The sequence below is a fragment of the Mesoplodon densirostris genome, chromosome 1 (assembly GCF_025265405.1).
Source record: "Mesoplodon densirostris isolate mMesDen1 chromosome 1, mMesDen1 primary haplotype, whole genome shotgun sequence".
In the NCBI taxonomy this organism is placed as follows: Eukaryota; Metazoa; Chordata; class Mammalia; order Artiodactyla; family Ziphiidae; genus Mesoplodon; species Mesoplodon densirostris.
In genome coordinates, this window is record NC_082661.1 from 12635694 (window position 1) to 12652787 (window position 17094).

The 17094-nt window shown below is 48.1% G+C and overlaps 1 protein-coding gene across 3 annotated transcripts in view; it reads right to left on the reverse strand.

Annotated features, from left to right (window-relative positions):
• GRK5 (G protein-coupled receptor kinase 5) overlaps positions 1 to 14426 on the reverse strand; it is a 218649-nt gene extending 204223 nt beyond the window's left edge. For all 3 annotated transcript variants that reach the window (XM_060098880.1, XM_060098900.1, XM_060098890.1), the window contains exon 1: positions 14162 to 14426. In XM_060098880.1, the coding sequence (XP_059954863.1) occupies positions 14162 to 14213 (52 nt within the window). In that variant the 5' untranslated portion in view covers positions 14214 to 14426. The remainder of the gene's footprint in view (positions 1 to 14161) is intronic.
• Between the last annotated feature and the right edge of the window lie 2668 nt (positions 14427 to 17094).

Below are 17094 nucleotides of genomic sequence, written 5' to 3' on the forward strand. Positions count from 1 at the left end.
TATTGGAGACCCAGGACCTTGGACTATGCCCTGGAGCCAAGCTTATCTCAAAGGGATATAGAGTGCGGAGGCAGGGCCAGGGTTTTTTTTGTTTTGTACTGTTTCTACCTGAGCTCTGGATTCTCAAGGTGGGACTCACAGAACCCTCACCCAGGTAATCACATGCAAACCTGCAGTCAAAGCACTTACCCATGGAAAAACCCCCAGAATTCCACAGAGGAGAAAGCTATACCAGCTCAGAGACAGGAGGCAAAGGACACTATGTGGAACCAACAGCAGCACACGTGGCACCTTTGAAAGAATTCGGAAAGGGTGCCCCTTCCCCAAGATACATTTATAACTCTTCTCCCTCTGAACAATGAACTCCGAACTCCAGGTTCAGATGCCTCCTTAGAGTTACGCAACATACAAACAAATGTGGAAGTCCTTAGAGATGGGAAAAGATGCAGTGAGTTAGCACCAGAGGAGGAAGGGGGAGAAGTGGGTCCTTGCTGTGTGACCTTGGAAAATCACATCACCTCTCTGAGCTTGATTTTTTTTTCTCAAATTGAAATAACAATAATAATAGCTTCCAAGTCTGGCTTGTGGTGATGATCAAGAGAGAAATATATGGGACTTCCCTGGTGGTCCAGTGGTTAGGGCTCCACACTTCCACTGCAGGGGGCATGTGTGTTCGATCCCTGGTCGGGAACTAAGATCCCGCAAGCCACACAGTGCAGCCAAAAAAACAAAACAAAACAGAGAGAGAGAGAGAGAGGAATATGGGCTGTTATCTGAGCCTGTGTTCCCTGCCAGATTCACACATGCAAAACTCAGGGGCAATTATAAAGTCATCGCCAAGGAAAGTCTTTGACTGGACTTGACTTCCCCAATCCAAGGTTTGAATAGCATAGAAAAGATGACTGAACACTCAGAGGTGTGGGTGTTAAACCCCAAAGGTTTCAAAAATATCGTATCACATGTCCTCACGTGTATCACGCTTCTTTCTCATAAGAAAATGTACTTTGTACATCCCTAGGATCACTTAACTCCATTTCAGAAATCATCACTCTTCTTCCCAAAGTGGGGAGTGAGGGATGGTATCTATTAGGCAGATACCATCATGGGGAGTCGGGAGGACTAAGTCTTTAAATAAGTGTATAAAGATGTTATAGAGGGCCTCCCTGGTGGCGCAGTGGTTAAGAGTCCGCCTGCCGATGCAGGGGATACGAGTTCGTGCCCCGGTCTGGGAGGATCCCATATGCCGCGGAGCGGCTGGGCCCGTGAGCCATGGCCGCTGGGCCTGCGCATCCGGAGCCTGTGCTCCGCAACGGGAGAGGCCACAACAGTGAGAGGCCCGCATACCGCAAAAAGAAAAAAAAAAAAAAAAAAAAAAAAAAAAAAAAAAAGATGTTATAGAATGGGTAGACAGGGCCTCCCTGGTGGCGCAGTGGTTGAGAGTCCGCCTGCCGATGCAGGGGATACGGGTTCGTGCCCCGGTCTGGGAGGATCCCATATGCCGCGGAGCGGCTGGGCCCGTGAGCCATGGCCGCTGGGCCTGCGCATCCGGAGCCTGTGCTCCGCAACGGGAGAGGCCACAACAGTGAGAGGCCCACGTACCGCAAAAAGAAAAAAAAAAAAAAAAAAAAAAAAAAAAAAAAAGAATGGGTAGACAATTCCCACACTGCTTACAATATACTTAAAAACTGGAAAACCTAAATGGCCCACTATAGGGGCTTGGTTAAATACATTAATAATGTAGCTACTCCAAAACAATCAAAGACACAGACCCGTTTACAGCCCGATAGCCCTTCAGGGTCTGCTAGAAAACACCCAGCATTCCACTGCAACAACACTCCATTTCCAAAGTCTTTCACAATTTTTCCTAACACACCTTCGTTTCATGGGAAACTATAAACAGAGATATGGGAAGGCACTACAACTCACTGTGGACTGAAAACAGCTGCAGAAGTACGTGGATACTAGGATCCCATTTGTGTCAAATGTATCTGTATGTTCATGAGTGCATATACATAGAGATCTGGGAAAAGGTCCATCTAAATGCTGACAGTAACTATCTCTGAGGGATGGAACGGGTAGCAGGGGCACATGGGAGGAGGGAGATTTTGACTTTCTTCTTGATGTTGTGCGCTGTTGTTTGCATTTTCTTTAGCAAGTATTGTCTGTGCAAATGTTTGAAAACCTTCAAATTTAGATAGAATGACTCCTATTGAATTGTGAGTCACAGCGGCACACTTCTTTTTTTTTTTTTTTTTTTTTTGGAGCGGTGTACACGGGCCTCTCACTGCTGTGGCCTCTCCCATTGCGGAGCACAGGCTCCGGACGCGCAGGCTCAGTGGCCATGGCTCACGGGCCCAGCCGCTCTGCAGCATGTGGGATCCTCCCGGACCGGGGCACGAACCCGCGTACCCTGCATCAGCAGGTGGCCTCTCAACCACTGCGCCACCAGGGAAGCCCACACTTGATTCTTTTGTAAATGTCTCATGCACGTTAGTATTGATGTTCCCACTAGCTGGTAAGATTATTGAGAGCAGCAGCCATGATGGAGCAGAAAGAATGTCAGAGTAGAGACTGGGCTTGGCACTGGGTCTGGGCTGTGGAACTAGCAGGATGCTCCAGGGTAAGGCATTTATTGGGTTGGCCAAAAGATTCGTTCTGGTTTTTCTGTAAGAAGTTACAGAAAAGCCCGAACGAACCTTTTGGCCAACCCAATACCTCTCAGAGCCTTCGATTCTTCATCTATAAAATGGGGAAGAACAAAGCATACCTCACAGGACTGTAAAGAACAAATGAAACCATGGGCACCAAGGACTCTATAATTCCTAAACAATTCTGTTAAAAGGAAGAAGGCAGGAATTCCCTGGCAGTCCAGTGGTTAAGACTGAGCTTTCAAGGGCATGGGTTCAATCTCTAGTCGGGGAGCTAGTCCCACAAGCCGAGAGGCGTGGCCAAATAAGTAAAAATAAAAATATCTTTATTAAAGAAAAGAAAGGAGAAGGGAAGCTCCATTGCTTCCTGTCCTCCATTCAGAGCCTAGCGTGGTGGCTAGCACATAAGAAGATGTAACTAAATACTGGATTTACGACCCTAGGGAAGTTGCAGAAGCCAATCTAGGGCTATCGCCCTCGGAATTCTGCTTGCAGGGATCCCCAAAGCTCTATATTTTAGGAAGACATTTAGAATGCAGAGGCCCACCGCGGAAGAATGAAATTATAAGCAGACATACGTCCACTTCTCTGAACAGGCCTCTCAAATCCTCGATCCCCTCACAGGCACTCCTGAAATGTTTGTAAGCTGCCCCAAAAGACTAGCGGAAGCACCAGGCACCAGGACGTAAAACAATTAGCCACCCGATAGTTACCAAAACGTAAACTGAGACGTGTCCTTGAAGGGAACCTGAAGACCAACCCTCACCTTAGTCACCCATTGAACCGTCGAGGAAATCCGGTTTGTTCTTCTTTAATTTGCATTCTGCTATGTTATAAGAGAATTAAGCTTTAATTCTCAAAAGCCCTCTAATTGGATACTATCCATGGGAAGACATCTGGGGCAAATATCTAGGCCTGGTGCATTCCACCGCAAGCGATGGTTAGTGGTTTGGGGAATGAGTGTGAGGCACAATAACAGTGGTTACTAATTATTCTATAGCACAGGGCTTGGCATCATCCACAAAGCCCCATCATGTCGACCCCTTCCTCTTCAGAGAGGGTTACAGGAGTGACTGTTTAGAAATTTTTTCTCTGAGTTAACATACGTTTTCCTTGTCTTAATTGGATCCAGCCTCTTTGCCCACGAGCAAACAGGCAATTTTTCTATAAAGATTCTATCCTTCAAATGCCAGGTCATCAGCCATTGCTGGATCTGGAAGGATCCGTGTTTGGCTTCCTATTTTCTTTCCATTTGCTCAGCCTCGTTCTAGCAGTGATGTGAAAAGCATGTGAAGACTGTGTCCTAAGCTACCTTCGATTTAGCCAAAAAAGGTATGAGTGTTATCAGCATGAAACATCTCCGACCCACACAGAGCCTCAGAATCGGGGAGAACTGTTTGCCTCGAATGTTTGGACTAATGCAAATATTTATTTCTTCCAAAACAAGTAAAAACAAACCACTTCCAATTTGGGGGTCGGGGTGGGGAAGTCTGCCAGACGTTTTTCACAGTTAAGACAAACATTTAGAAAACATTTTCCAATTTGCCCTATACCCTTAGTTAGTCTTTCTTAAACGTGTTGAATCATCTCCTAATTTACCATCTACTGCGACATCGAGGCCACTTCTTGAAGACCTTGGTTTCTTGGTTCTTCCCCTCCTCCACAAAACTTAGATATACTTCAGTCAATCATTCCCAAATCCAGGTTTGCTGAACACCTACTACGTTCCAGGCACACACGCATCTGACTGACAGCCTCCCTAATCTGTGACTGTAGGCTTAGTGGCATCAACCCACAACAGCACTCGGCTTGAGAAAAGTGGGATTTTGAGACATCTTTGCCATTCAAGCCTGCAGCCCAATTCTTTGTCCCCATCCCACCCCCCTATTTGTCCTAGAGCTTGGGGTTCCTTCTCGGGGGATGTTATCTAAGCATTCTAACAAGCTCTTCCTGAGCGCCCAGACACCGTTAGGACGGAGCAGAGTGCGTTCCTGCACCAGCCATCAGAAAGCCGTTTTTCATGGCCCATTTGTTGACCCTCCTCCAGCTTGTTTCCATTTCACAAGTGGTGCTAAGGCCCGTGCCAAGATGGAATTCCATTTTCAAATGAGGTTTCATAAGACCTTTTATCAGATACGCAGACCAATTACACTGGCTGGGTTCTCTCCACCCTGTAGCGGGTCGTTCTATCCTTCACCCCCACTTCCCTTCCTGAAGCAGTTAAGTTGCGAGCTTCACCTTCTCTGCAGGAGCAGATCAGAGGCTTGACTCCCTGTCCCCTCATTCGTGCTGCCTCCTCTCCAGCAGGATGTCTCAAGTTTGAGAGCAACCCTCAAGGAAGAGACTCTCAGCTCCCAAAGACCCTTGAAAAGTAAAGTTGCTAAGTTAATGCAAAGTGCACCCATGCATGCATGGTCTGGTTTCTAAATGCAAATACCCTTGCGACACGGAAAGGGTTAACTCTGAGAGAGCTTTTCTGGGGAAAAAGGCTGCTTCACACATTCTCTTTGGGAGGAAGAGGGGGTGTGCCCTGCGATGTGGCCGAGAAACCACTCCAGTAGGTATCCCCCATCCCAGCCCCCTACTTTTTTATTAGTAAAGAAAGCTGCAGAGGGCTTCCCTGGTGGCGCAGTGGTTGAGAGTCCGCCTGCCGATGCAGGGGACACGGGTTCGTGCCCCGGTCCGGGAGGATCCCACATGCCGCGGAGTGGCTGGGCCCGTGAGCCATGGCCACTGAGCCTGCGCGTCCGGAGGCTGTGCTCCACAACGGGAGAGGCCACAACAGTGAGAGGCCTGCGTACCGCAAAAAAAAGAAGAAAGCTGCAGAGACATGAGCATATACCTAAGGTGCATCGGGCAGAGGTGCACGGGGGCAAGGATCTCCCAAGGGGTAGCAAGCACCCAAGGAAGGGGAGCTCGGGCAGATGTGACCTGCACGTGGCAAGCCAACATCAGCAGGAACTGGCCTGTCCAGTGCCCATGTCTTGGCCCTGCCAAGGAAAGGGAGCAGGGCTGCCACCGCTGACATGTCCCTACCACCGCCCATCTTGTTTAATCCCCTGTCCCTCAGGGGCAATTCTTTGGCTACACAAGATTCTCCCCAAGCCCTGCCAGGAAGAAGAAGAATGCCAAGAGGCTGACCTTGCTCTTTGGCTGTGCTGGAATGCGTAAGGGAGGGCAGAACGCAGGTAGGAGCACACAGGTGATGGGGCTTCAGAACGGATCGCAGCCATGTGTGCACACATGCACAGGTGCAGGCACGTTTGTATATGTCTCCCCCTCGTCAATCACAGATTCAGTCGAGCTGATAAACAGTTCTACTTTTAAAATGGAAACACCCACTGTGAGGACTCACCTTATGGTAGTCATTCACAGCCTAGTAGGAATTACTTTATCCAACTGCTCTCAAATTGGCATTTGGCTGAAGTCAGGGTCTGGAGGGCAATTAGATTCCCATTTTGCCCCTTTTCCCCAGGAAATCTGTCAGAGACCCTCTTTCTCTTCCACAAGTGCAACCTCAGGGCATTTACATTTAGAAACCATACCGCCCAGAGAAATGGGTTTGGTTTTTTGGGTTTCGGTTTTTGTGGGAGTTTGGGGCTTACGTTATTACAGGGGAGGGGAAAGATTTCTTTTGGAACGTTAAAGGATTTTGGAGGGCTTCTCCAGAAAAGTCTGCAATTCAAGTAACCTTGGACAAGTGACTCCTTTCTTTCCTCTCGCTTTTCCTCATCTGAAAAGCAGGGGTGACCTCTATTCTGGAAAGTGGAGAACAGATCAGTAGACCCACCGAGAAGCCTTGGGGCAGCCCAGGCCCTGGCCGGCCCGTGGACCTCTGCCGCTTCTCAACCTAGGAATGTTCTTATCTGTTTATCTCCATTTCTTTTACTTTCTGCACAGGCCCCAGAAGTTCTCCTTTAAGGTTTATTTCATCATTGCCTTTTAAAAAAATACTGATACTCCACGGACCACAAATTCCTAGAGACAAAACAGGCCCTATGGAAATAAGCCTAATTTATTGCTGACTTCTGCCAGGAGGAGGTTACCAGTCGACTCCCTGGCACAACTTCAGACAGAGTTCTGTGCTTCCGACCCCAAAGAACAGCAGCGCACTGTTTCATTGTTTCAAATAATCATGTTGCTTTCTAAGTGTGTTCTAATTGGGTTATCGTTAAAAGGTTTCAAATCTCACAGGAAACAGTTTTTAAAGAGAAATCATTTTAAACCGGGTGCAGGAATAGTGTGTTCTTGACATCTTTCTCCATGATCTTCTTTCAATCTGGCGTGTTCAAAAGAAAACGGAAACCCTTAAAATTGTTTTACCTATTTTCCCGCTCATTTTAGACCGCCTTTTTGAAATCCAGAGAAAGAGGGTTTGGTTTTTTTTTCCTTCTTTCTGTGGATTTAATGTACACACGACTTTTTGTTTTTATTAATAAAATGATGGTTTTAAAATATCCTCACCTCAGGAGTCTCGAGAAGGAACATGGGGCCCTGTGCGCATCTATAACATGCACTTAATTTAAACCATGGGGCTTCCCTGGTGGCGCAGTGGTTGAGAGTCCACCTGCCGATGCAGGGGACGCGGGTTCGTGCCCCGGTCCAGGAGGATCCCACGTGCCACGGAGCGGCTGGGCCCGTGAGCCATGGCTGCTGAGCCTGCGCGTCCGGAGCCTGTGCTCCGCAATGGGAGAGGCCACAACAGTGAGGGGCCCGCGTACCGCAAAAAAAAAAAAAATTAAATCAGGACAGTCAGTTGCTCAATCTAGGCAAATTTCTCAACAAGATATGAAAAAAAAGGAGGGGGGAGGAATATGGGTAACTTACTATCACCACCAACATCTCTGATTGTCCTTGAACTGCATTTTTCTCTGAAGTGACTCAGTCCTAATCCCTGATCCCCCAGCCCCCCAGCCCCTTCTTTTTCTCCCCCTCCTTCCCCTCCCTCTCTCCTTCTCCTCTGGCCCCATTTCCCACTTCTCCCCCCACTAACCTTCTCCCAGTTTTCATGTCAGAAGTTATGGGGTTATCACACTCATTTAATTCAAGGTGTAGAACTCTAGAGAAGCTCTGTCCAAGTGAACTTTCTGCAGTGCTGGGAACGTTCTACATCTGTACCATCCAACAGGGGAGCCACTCGCCACATGTGACTGCTGAGCACTTGAAACGTGGTTGGCACGCTTGCGGAATGGAGTGTTTCACTTTAATTAATTTAAATGTGAATAGCCCCATGCAGCTAGTAGCTACCACGTTGGACAGCACATCTTTAGAGGACTAGACAGACGCCTTTAACACTTTCAGGTCATTCCAGGCTCCACCAGAGGACATGCTCAAACCAATTCCAAGAAAAAGCCAGAAAGGAAGGCGGCCTCCACCATCTTTACCCCTGAACTGCAGCCCATCAGCCCTGCCCAGGCTGCTGTCCCAGGAAGACCACAAAGGTTCCACCTGGAAGGCACCTCTACACACCACTTTCCTCCTGGATCTTCTCATTCCTCAACCAAAGGGTCCTCGTGCTATTGTTTTGAGTGGTTTCCGTGTGTAGGAACTGACCGTCATAAAAACACAGTATCTTGGAAAATTAGCAGTTGTCTTCCAGATTCGGGCTTGTCCCTCAAGTATGACCTCTGAGTTATCCTTAAATCGTGTTTTGGTCCCTCAGGCTAGTGTCCAAGTTCTAGGCACAGCAGAGTCAACAGAGAGTTCCCAGCTAAGCGGGTCACACCACAGACAGCTTCAGCTCTTCGGGGGGAAAATCGGGTTCTACTCAGATCTGATTTATCAGTTTAAAAGCCTAAGAAGATAATGATGATGCCCAATCCATCTCTTCACCCACCTCCAGCTGCATCTCATCAAGGCTGAACATCCAAAATGTCACCTCCAACAGGATCCTTCAACAATCAAATGCTGGATGAATGAATGAATGAATGATTTTTACCCTTGTAAGAACTTCAGAAGACAATTTAAGAATGGTTAACCCAAAATGAGAAACTGGGGGAGGGGGCAAGGTCTAGTCAGGACGTAACTGCTTTCTCTTTAAAAGGCAGCACAACTTATACCAAATGGGGTGCTTCCTCCAGTGTCTGAATCGTACCAGATGGAACAATACTGTCTTTACCCGCAAAAGATAAAATTTTAAGTTTTACTTATGGATTAAAATCTTTTCAATGTTTAGGATATTTTTAAATAAAAATTTTCACTGAAATGTAATAGGATGTGTTTCAAAGTAGAAATCACTCCTATTATTTAAGCCCACATAATCTATTTAAATCATTTTAAATCACATCTTAAAACCCTTTATCTTCACTATTCTATTTTGAAGTGAGGTGTAGGGGCTAGGCGTTGTAAGACTGAAGAAATCCCTGACTTCCTTTTCTATGTGTCACCTGTTTTTAGTCACTTTTTACTGTTTTCTCAAATTTCACCTCTGAATTGCATGATCTACTGCAGCAAAATCTTTTTGTAACCATAAGCCTTTTTTATTTCAAAAATGACTAGATACTATAATACTTTACCTTGTGCTACAAATATACTGGCAACAAATATTAACGTTAAATATTACCTGCAGTCCTGGAACCATTTCATTAGAACACTGTAAATTCCCAGGTCTGGGTTGAATGGCCCTTGGTAAAGGTGAATTTGGTCCTATATTGAGCTCTTTCCTGAAATTCACTTGGATGTTACCGAAGTCTCCGGCCCACACCCAAAGGGTATCATTTGGCAAGCCACTACAGGAATTACGGCTGGGCTTCCCTGGTGGTGCAGTGGTTGAGAGTCCACCTGCCGATGCAGGGGACACGGGTTCGTGCCCCGGTCCGGGAGGATCCCACTTGCTGCGGAGCGGCTAGGCCCGTGAGCCATGGCCGGTGAGCCTGTGCGTCCGGAGCCTGCGCTCCACAGCGGGAGAGGCCACAGCAGTGAGAGGCCTGCGTAACGCAAAAAAAGAATTATGGCTGCTGAAGACATAATTTAAACAAGGATTAGTTTGAGGACTGGAAGAATCAAGCGTTTTGGAGTGTAGAATCTGACTAGAAGCAGCTAAGCTACCGAAAGACGAGAGTCTTGTGGGCATTATCTGATGGTTTTAAAAACAGGCAGCTAGATTAAGTAAAATCATCACTGGAAATCTTTCTGTAGGAAAGCAAGGCCTCTCTGAAAACAATTGCTTTTGGTTTCTCCACCTCCAAGTTGTCAGTACTGAAAAGAAACTCAGAAAAAGTAAAAGGCAGCTTCATTTAATGACAGCTTTGTACTTAATAGGCCCAGCAGCTTTTACACGCGCTGAGCAGCCTGCACCCAGGATGCACAGCTGCCGCTCTTCTGTGCGGGAAGATTGAAGCGAGAAGCCACGGGGTGGATTAAGTACGCCTGCCCATAGCAGTAGGAGGGCTGCGGGCTTCAGAGACATCCCAATGTTCTAATAACGGAATACACTGATGTTTCGGTTTTGTCATCGTGAACTAGGGTGCAAGGGGAAGAGGGAAGAGGGGCAACAAGGGCTTTCAGCCCCGCTGTGGAATGCTGAGTCTGTCTGGGCAGAGCCTGCCCCTCACCGGCTGCATGCAGGTCTCCTCTCCTCTCCAGCCCTCCCCAGCCTCTGCTGTCACCTTTCCCCAGGTCCCCAATCTTAATCATCAGGAGGATCCGGGCCAACAAATTTACAGAGATATCTGAGTCAAAGGCTCTAGCATATTCTGGTTTTTGACATCCTGACCAGGGGCAAGGTCATTATGTTTTTGACTTCTCAGTTCCTGTACTCAGTGCCTGCTAGTATCACGCTCAGGAATATGTGATCAATACCCCCTCTCTGTCATCTTTATTGATCAACTATGGCTACTGCTGGCCTGGGAAGAAAGGAAAGTAGGCCTTTACAAAATTTCTGCTCCACACCGTTCACTCAGGAGTGAGGCAACAGATCTAGAATATGACAAAAACACAAAAACCTTTACTGCAACAATAAAACCAAAAGGAAACACACAAAAGGCCCTCTGCAAACACTCTTTCTCACTACTATTATTTCAGCACTAGCACGCTTGCCAATTTTCTGAGATTCTGAAATGTAAATAGACAGACAGATAAAGTTAGTCTGGGTCTCTTTTCATTAAATGCTTAATCACTTAGCTCATTTCCATAAATTGGCATGAATTCAGTCTCAACTTCTTTCTTTTTTTCCCTAACCACCCACTTTTTAGGAGAATAAGCTGAAGTTCCTAAGACTGATCAAGTTGATGTTTTCTCATGAGACCAGAACGAAATACATTTGGGCGGTTTAAAATTTTGAACCCAGATCTCCATCTTATTTCAAAACAACTGTCACAAAGGTGCAATCTGCCTTCCTATGTTTTCTAATTACTAACGATGAATCATTTTTACTCTAGTTCACTTATAGATTTTCTATCTTATTGCTATTTTCATTTTTCCACTTTATACATGTATTATTATGGTAAGAATCTGAACTTACAATGAATTTAGAAGACATCTGCCTTTAAGAATGCGTAACAATAACAAAAGATAGGCCCCAAAATTACCCACCAACATGGACAACTACAAATTCCTTTATAGCATTTGCAAAGTATGTCTGTCTTTCTTCAAGGCCTGTTTCTCTATTGTTTGGGACAAATGTGACTTTTACTTGAAAGCCACATTTTAAATTGTTTACAGTGTATTTTGTTAAGTGAACTAAATTAAATTTCGTATTTACCAATCATATTTCTCATCTATAACCATTCACAAGAATCTTCAAGAAGTGATTTTAAACATTCTAAACAACTCAGATTTTTAAAGATACTCTAAATTGTATGTTAGATCTTTCTCTAAACTGACTAGAACTTTCATTTCTGAATATTTGGGTAATACGATTATTAGTAAAATTACTTAATTGAAAAGAATGACTTCAACTACATGAGAATCGAGAAGAGAAAAATAAATTGCTTTTATTTCTAAGAGCTTCTCAAATCTTTAATAAAGACCCAGCAAGAAGAAAGTGGAAGCACTTAAAAGTATGGATTCTTGGGCTTCCCTGGTGGCGCAGTGGTTGAGAGTCTGTCTGCCGATGCAGGGGACAAGGGTTCGGGCCCCGGTCCGGGAAGATCCCACATGCCGCGGAGCGGCTGGGCCCGTGAGCCATGGCCGCTGAGCCTGCGCGTCCGGAGCCTGTGCTCCACAACGGGAGAAACTACAACAATGACAGGCCCGCGTACCGCAAAAAAATCATGGTTTCTCTTTAGACAAGAGAGAAAGAGGTGGAGAAACGCAAATTTCAAAATGAAGTTTCCATGTAAGTGATTAATTTTTCTCATTCACGTGTCAGTTTCTCCGTATCCTTAGAGGCAAGGCTCCCTCCGTTTCAAAGGCGTCATTGGGAGCCTATTTTCTCACCATGAGATGACTACCAAACTCTCAAAGAGAAATTGAAAAGACTTTAAAAGGAAAAGGAAGTGAAAGGCACATTCTTGGGAACTTTTAATCACTGTAATTCGGTCATTCCATATAAGCCTCCAGACTGTAGCCCTCTTTCCTAAGGTTCTGAAAAAACCAATTTGTTAACCTGACAGACAAATTATCAAGTGGTGAATTCATTTTGGTGAAAAAAACAAAACAAAAAAAAAATGGGGAGACCAAACTGGGGGAGAAAATTGATAATACTTTGCCCACTCCAAGCAAAACATTTTAAAAGAAGCAACCAAATGCTGAGAGAAGAAAAAAGCAAGCTCCAGGCAAACGAATGTGTACAGCAGCAAATCTAGGCAGCACAATTCCCCAGGCAACAGGAGAAACCAGTGAAACTTGCGAAGCCTCCAGCACCATCATATCCAATGATTTCCCAGGAAGAAATTTCAGAATGGAGAGAGGGTGAAAACTTTCCCAGCCCCCGAGCCCTGAGATGTACAACCATATTCCACCACTAGGTGGCGGCTGCTAAGGCTGGGAGCGGGGGAGGGGGGCTGTTTTGTCCGCTTTTCCCCCTACAGGACTCACTGCCTCGTTCAGGAGAGAGCCCACCAGCCCCCACCTTGATCCAATTTGCTAAAATGTCCCGTTAGGAAGACAGAAAACATTCATGCTTTAGAACCTGAAGTCACCAAGTAACAGCCTCTCTTAAAAGTCTGTTCACACCAAAGCTGAGCAATGGGAGGGACAGACCTGCACATTTTCAACTCTGCTGGAGTTTTCAAAGCAAATCTTCCAGGCTGCTGCTTTAGAGACAAGTGACACCGAAATTACGACGTGAGTTGCTGAGCTGTATATCACCTACTCACACAGCGTGTACAGTGCCACAAGGTGATGGAACCGTCTGGATAAACATGAATCATTTTATTGTTGGCCAGAAAGTCTTCCTTCATTCATTAAAGTGGGTGAATGAAAATATTAAGAAGTAAATAAGGCGTTTTTGTGGGCTGCTCCCCGAGTACCCTTCTGAAGTCAAGACCTTACGTAGACTGCCTACTACCTTGGGTGTCAAATAAAGCCTCCTCCCACGAAAGGGAAAACCACTTCCCCTTTCATAAAAAGGCTGCACCCAGAGCTCAAATCCTGGCAAAAGAGATGTTACATAAATTCCAGGTGTTCCTAAATATGTATGTTTACACGCACGCAATCATTTTAGGAAGCATGTAAGTTTCTGGGCCACTCTCTCTTTTTCTTTTCTCTCTCTCTTTTTTTTTTATCTCAAGGAAAAGTCAGAAAGTGTGTTTATAGTCTCGACTTAGGTTCTTACCCACTCCATTTAGACGATATTTCCTGATAGCCTAATGCAGAAAAATCTAATGATTTCCATCCAAAACGCATCTTAACACTTGGCACACTTACCTTTCTTTCCTTGAGCCCAAAACCAAAAAATTCACTTACCTCTCCTCCTCCCCAAAGCGGAGGGGACCCACCCCTGAAATCCTGAATTATTTTCTAGGTGAGTTGTACAGCCATCCTCTCGTTACTCTATGAACAGGCTAATTCCTCAACATCTTACTTTGCCTTTAAAAGGCTTCCTTCCACACGACGGGATTTCCCTAAGAAACATTCCCAGCGGATGGTTTCCAGCAATAGCCTATATCAACTCAGCCTGCGCAAGCAAAGACTGGCTTCTAATAATTCCCCCCTATCCCCCGGCCCCCCCCCCGAATTCACTCACAGAACCATCCCGGGCCGACTCGGAAAAGCTATTTTATTTGCATGTTTGCCCATCTCTTCCTGAATGAAAGCCTTTCCAACTGACCTTTCAACAGCTGCCGAGACGGCACGATCTGTAAGGTTAGAGCTGGCTGGAAACTAGGGGATATTTTAGCATCCTAATCCCTGCAACCTCGACGTTTCTCCTTCTCTGCCCAAGTCCAGATTCCCTGAGCACAAGGGCAGGAACCCTGAAACGTTTGCAGAGCAGCTCTCCGAGGTGTCCTGCTCCCGACCAACTCACTGCGGGCATCCTGCACACGCACAGCCCCAGCCCACACGCCGCCCGACACCGGCACCCTGGCCCGCGGCGAATGCGCCAGGCTCGCACCAGCCCTGCCTCTTACCTTCCCTGGCTTTCAGCAAGACCGTGTTGGCCACGATGTTTTCCAGCTCCATTGACAGTCGGCGGTCAGCGAGGGAGCCGGCCGGCGGGGCTGTCAGCGTCTGAGGTGCTGCCGCTGCTGCTGCCGCTGCTCGGGCTGCTGCCGCTGCTGCCGGAGCCGGGAGCGAGCAGCCCGCCTAGCCTACCGCATTATTCCTGCTCTTATCCCTCGGAGTTTCCACCTCTGCAAAGAGGAGCCGCCGCCGCCGCTTCTTCCTCCCTCTGTGTCCCCCCTCCCCCCTCCCTCAACAGTCTCCCCCCCACCCCCCACCCTCCGTGTTTCTCTGTCACTCCATTCTCCTCCCCTCGGGCTCCCTCGGATGCTTTAATGCCTCGGATGCTTCTGCCTCCCCTCGGTCCCTCCCGGGGGTGTGGTACTAGCAGGCTCGGGCGACCGCACTGCGCAGGCGTCAGGCCGGGCCGCGCCTCCCGCTTCGGCGCTCGCGGCGCGGAGCCTGCTGGGACTTGTAGTACTCCCAGCGCCCTACGCTGGGGCCGGCTTGGCGCGCGGCTACCAGAGTCCAAGAGCCGCCCAGGGACGTGCCCTCGGAGTGAAGGCGGGGGTGCCCCAGGGCTGCTAGGGGCGGCGGGGAAATCAAAGGCGGCCCGGCCGAGCCGAGGCCTCCAACCCTGGGGCCCGGACTCGCACGTCCACGCCTGGGGCTCCCGCTCGCCCGCTTCCCGCCCTGCCGAAAACCCAGAAAGCGAAGTGCACAGGCCACGGCGGCGGCGGGCGAAGCGCCGCGGCCGGGCAGGAGTCGGTGCGGGTTCTGGCCTCCCCTCGTGGCCTGCTCGGGGTGGGAGGTCAGGCCGGCCCGACCGCGCGCCGCAGCCCGCTTCCTCTGGGGCACGCCGGGCCCACGCAGGGGCTGCCGCCCAGAGGCGGCGAGGCGCGCCCGCGGGCCCCGCACGCGGCGGCCGGCCACTGTGCGCCGTAGCACACGCACACGCGCTCGGTGGCTGACAAAGGTGTACTTTGTTTCCTCCGAGGGCGCGAAGGGGTCTGCCAGTCGGCGGTGACCCGGCGCTGGCGGCCGCGTCGGTGGCCGCGCAGTCCGAGCGCCCCCCGGCGGCCGCGGGGTGGAGGCGCGGCGGCGGGTCCACGCGGACGACGGCCCCCACTCCCCCACCCTCTCTGCGCCCGGGACGCCCGGCTGCGACTCGGGGGATCCGGGCGTGGGAAGCGGTTGGTTTTGCACATAACCTGCCTTCGGGCACGCGGGGCCCGCAAATCAACGATCCTCATTACCACCAAACTCATTCAGATTAATAAAAATGCAGACGGAATCGCCGGAGTCAGGAACGTTAATAAGTAACAGCACCCAGTCAGTGTTGGAAATTCGTTTTCAAATTCCGGGATTATTTATCTTGGAGCTCTTAGTGCCTACCCACTGTACCCTCAGAACATCAGACCCCAGATCTGCACTCAGCGTTGCTTCCTTGCTTCCTCTGAAGGCTCCACTCCTGGGAAATGGGCCCTGGGACACACAGGGTCTGCGACAAGTGTCCTCCGATCTAGGGGAGGAGAGGGCTGACCCCAAGGAACAATGAGGCCTTTGCCTCATGGGCATCTTGCTTGCCGGATATCCGTTCAGAAGCCGGCTCTGGGCCTTCTCTGTCCGAAAGGAGGAAACCTCCCATCCCTAGGGCTGCCAGGAAGTGGCAGGGAGGTGCCGAGAGAAACGGAGAACAATTATCATGCATTGGAGAATATAAAGAAATGAATAGACTTTCCAGGCCTTGGAAACCAGGATGGTCACCGATTCTAACAGCACAGGACTGTCGTTTTCTGATGGAGTATATCCATCACCACCACTTCTAGTGTCTGGATTTGGATCAGTGGGTCTCCCTGTGCCTCACTTATCTTGTCTGCAAAGTGGAGAAGGACAATAACAATTTACCTGTCAGAAGGCAGAGAGCTGAGCAGATGATTTCTTAGGCATCTTCCACTCCAGGAATTACTATTCTAAGCATCCCGGTCTTGGTTTGGGCTGCATATCCAACTGCCCAGAGCCCTAACTTACAATGAAAGAGTCTAGAGAGATGGAGAATCCTAGAGCTGGCAGCATCTCAGAGCTCACCAACTATGGTGGGCCCTTGGCACTTGCTGGCAGCCTAAGGTCTGATGCAGCCCAGAGTTTACTTATTTGACTGACAAAAACAAAAAAAACTAACTAAAATTGAACGCCTTTAGATGGCTTGTGCTCCACAACAGCCTTCTCAAGCTTTCATGTGCACACAGATCACCTAAGGGATCTTGTTAAAATACAGGTTCTGTTTTGCTTGGGCTGAGGAGGATCCTGCGAGTCAGCTATTTCTAACCAACTCCAAGGTTCTGTCAATCCTGCTGGTCCGTGGACCACAGTTTGAGTAACTAAACTCTACAATTAACCATAATCCCCACCATTCTTTATTGTCTTATACTCAGCCCAAGTCACCACTGATTTTACCTATCTGGCCTCTACAGACTACTGAGTTTGCAATCCTGAAAAATTCCTGCCTTTCCTTCCCCCCTGCTCACTTTACAGTTGCAAAACACACCCTTAGAGAATAAGTGGGTTCAGCATGGTCATTCAGCAAGTGAAAGTCTATCTACTTCTCTCTCTGCTACAAGGCAATATGTCCTGCCTACAAAATAAATAGCTGTACTTCAAGTACCTGTGCCTCTATGAAGAAATTAGGACATTCCAATGCAAGAATGAAACGATAATGACTAGCTTTACTGGATACCAGCTGTGGGTCAGGTGCTGTGCTAAGTGCTTTATGATTAATTTCAGTAAATACAACATCCAGATGAGGTAGAGAACACAGCTCCATTTTATAAATAAAGTCACCAGCTTAGGAGAGGTTTTATAACTTGCCTAGGATCACACAACTGATAAGCAGAAGACCTAA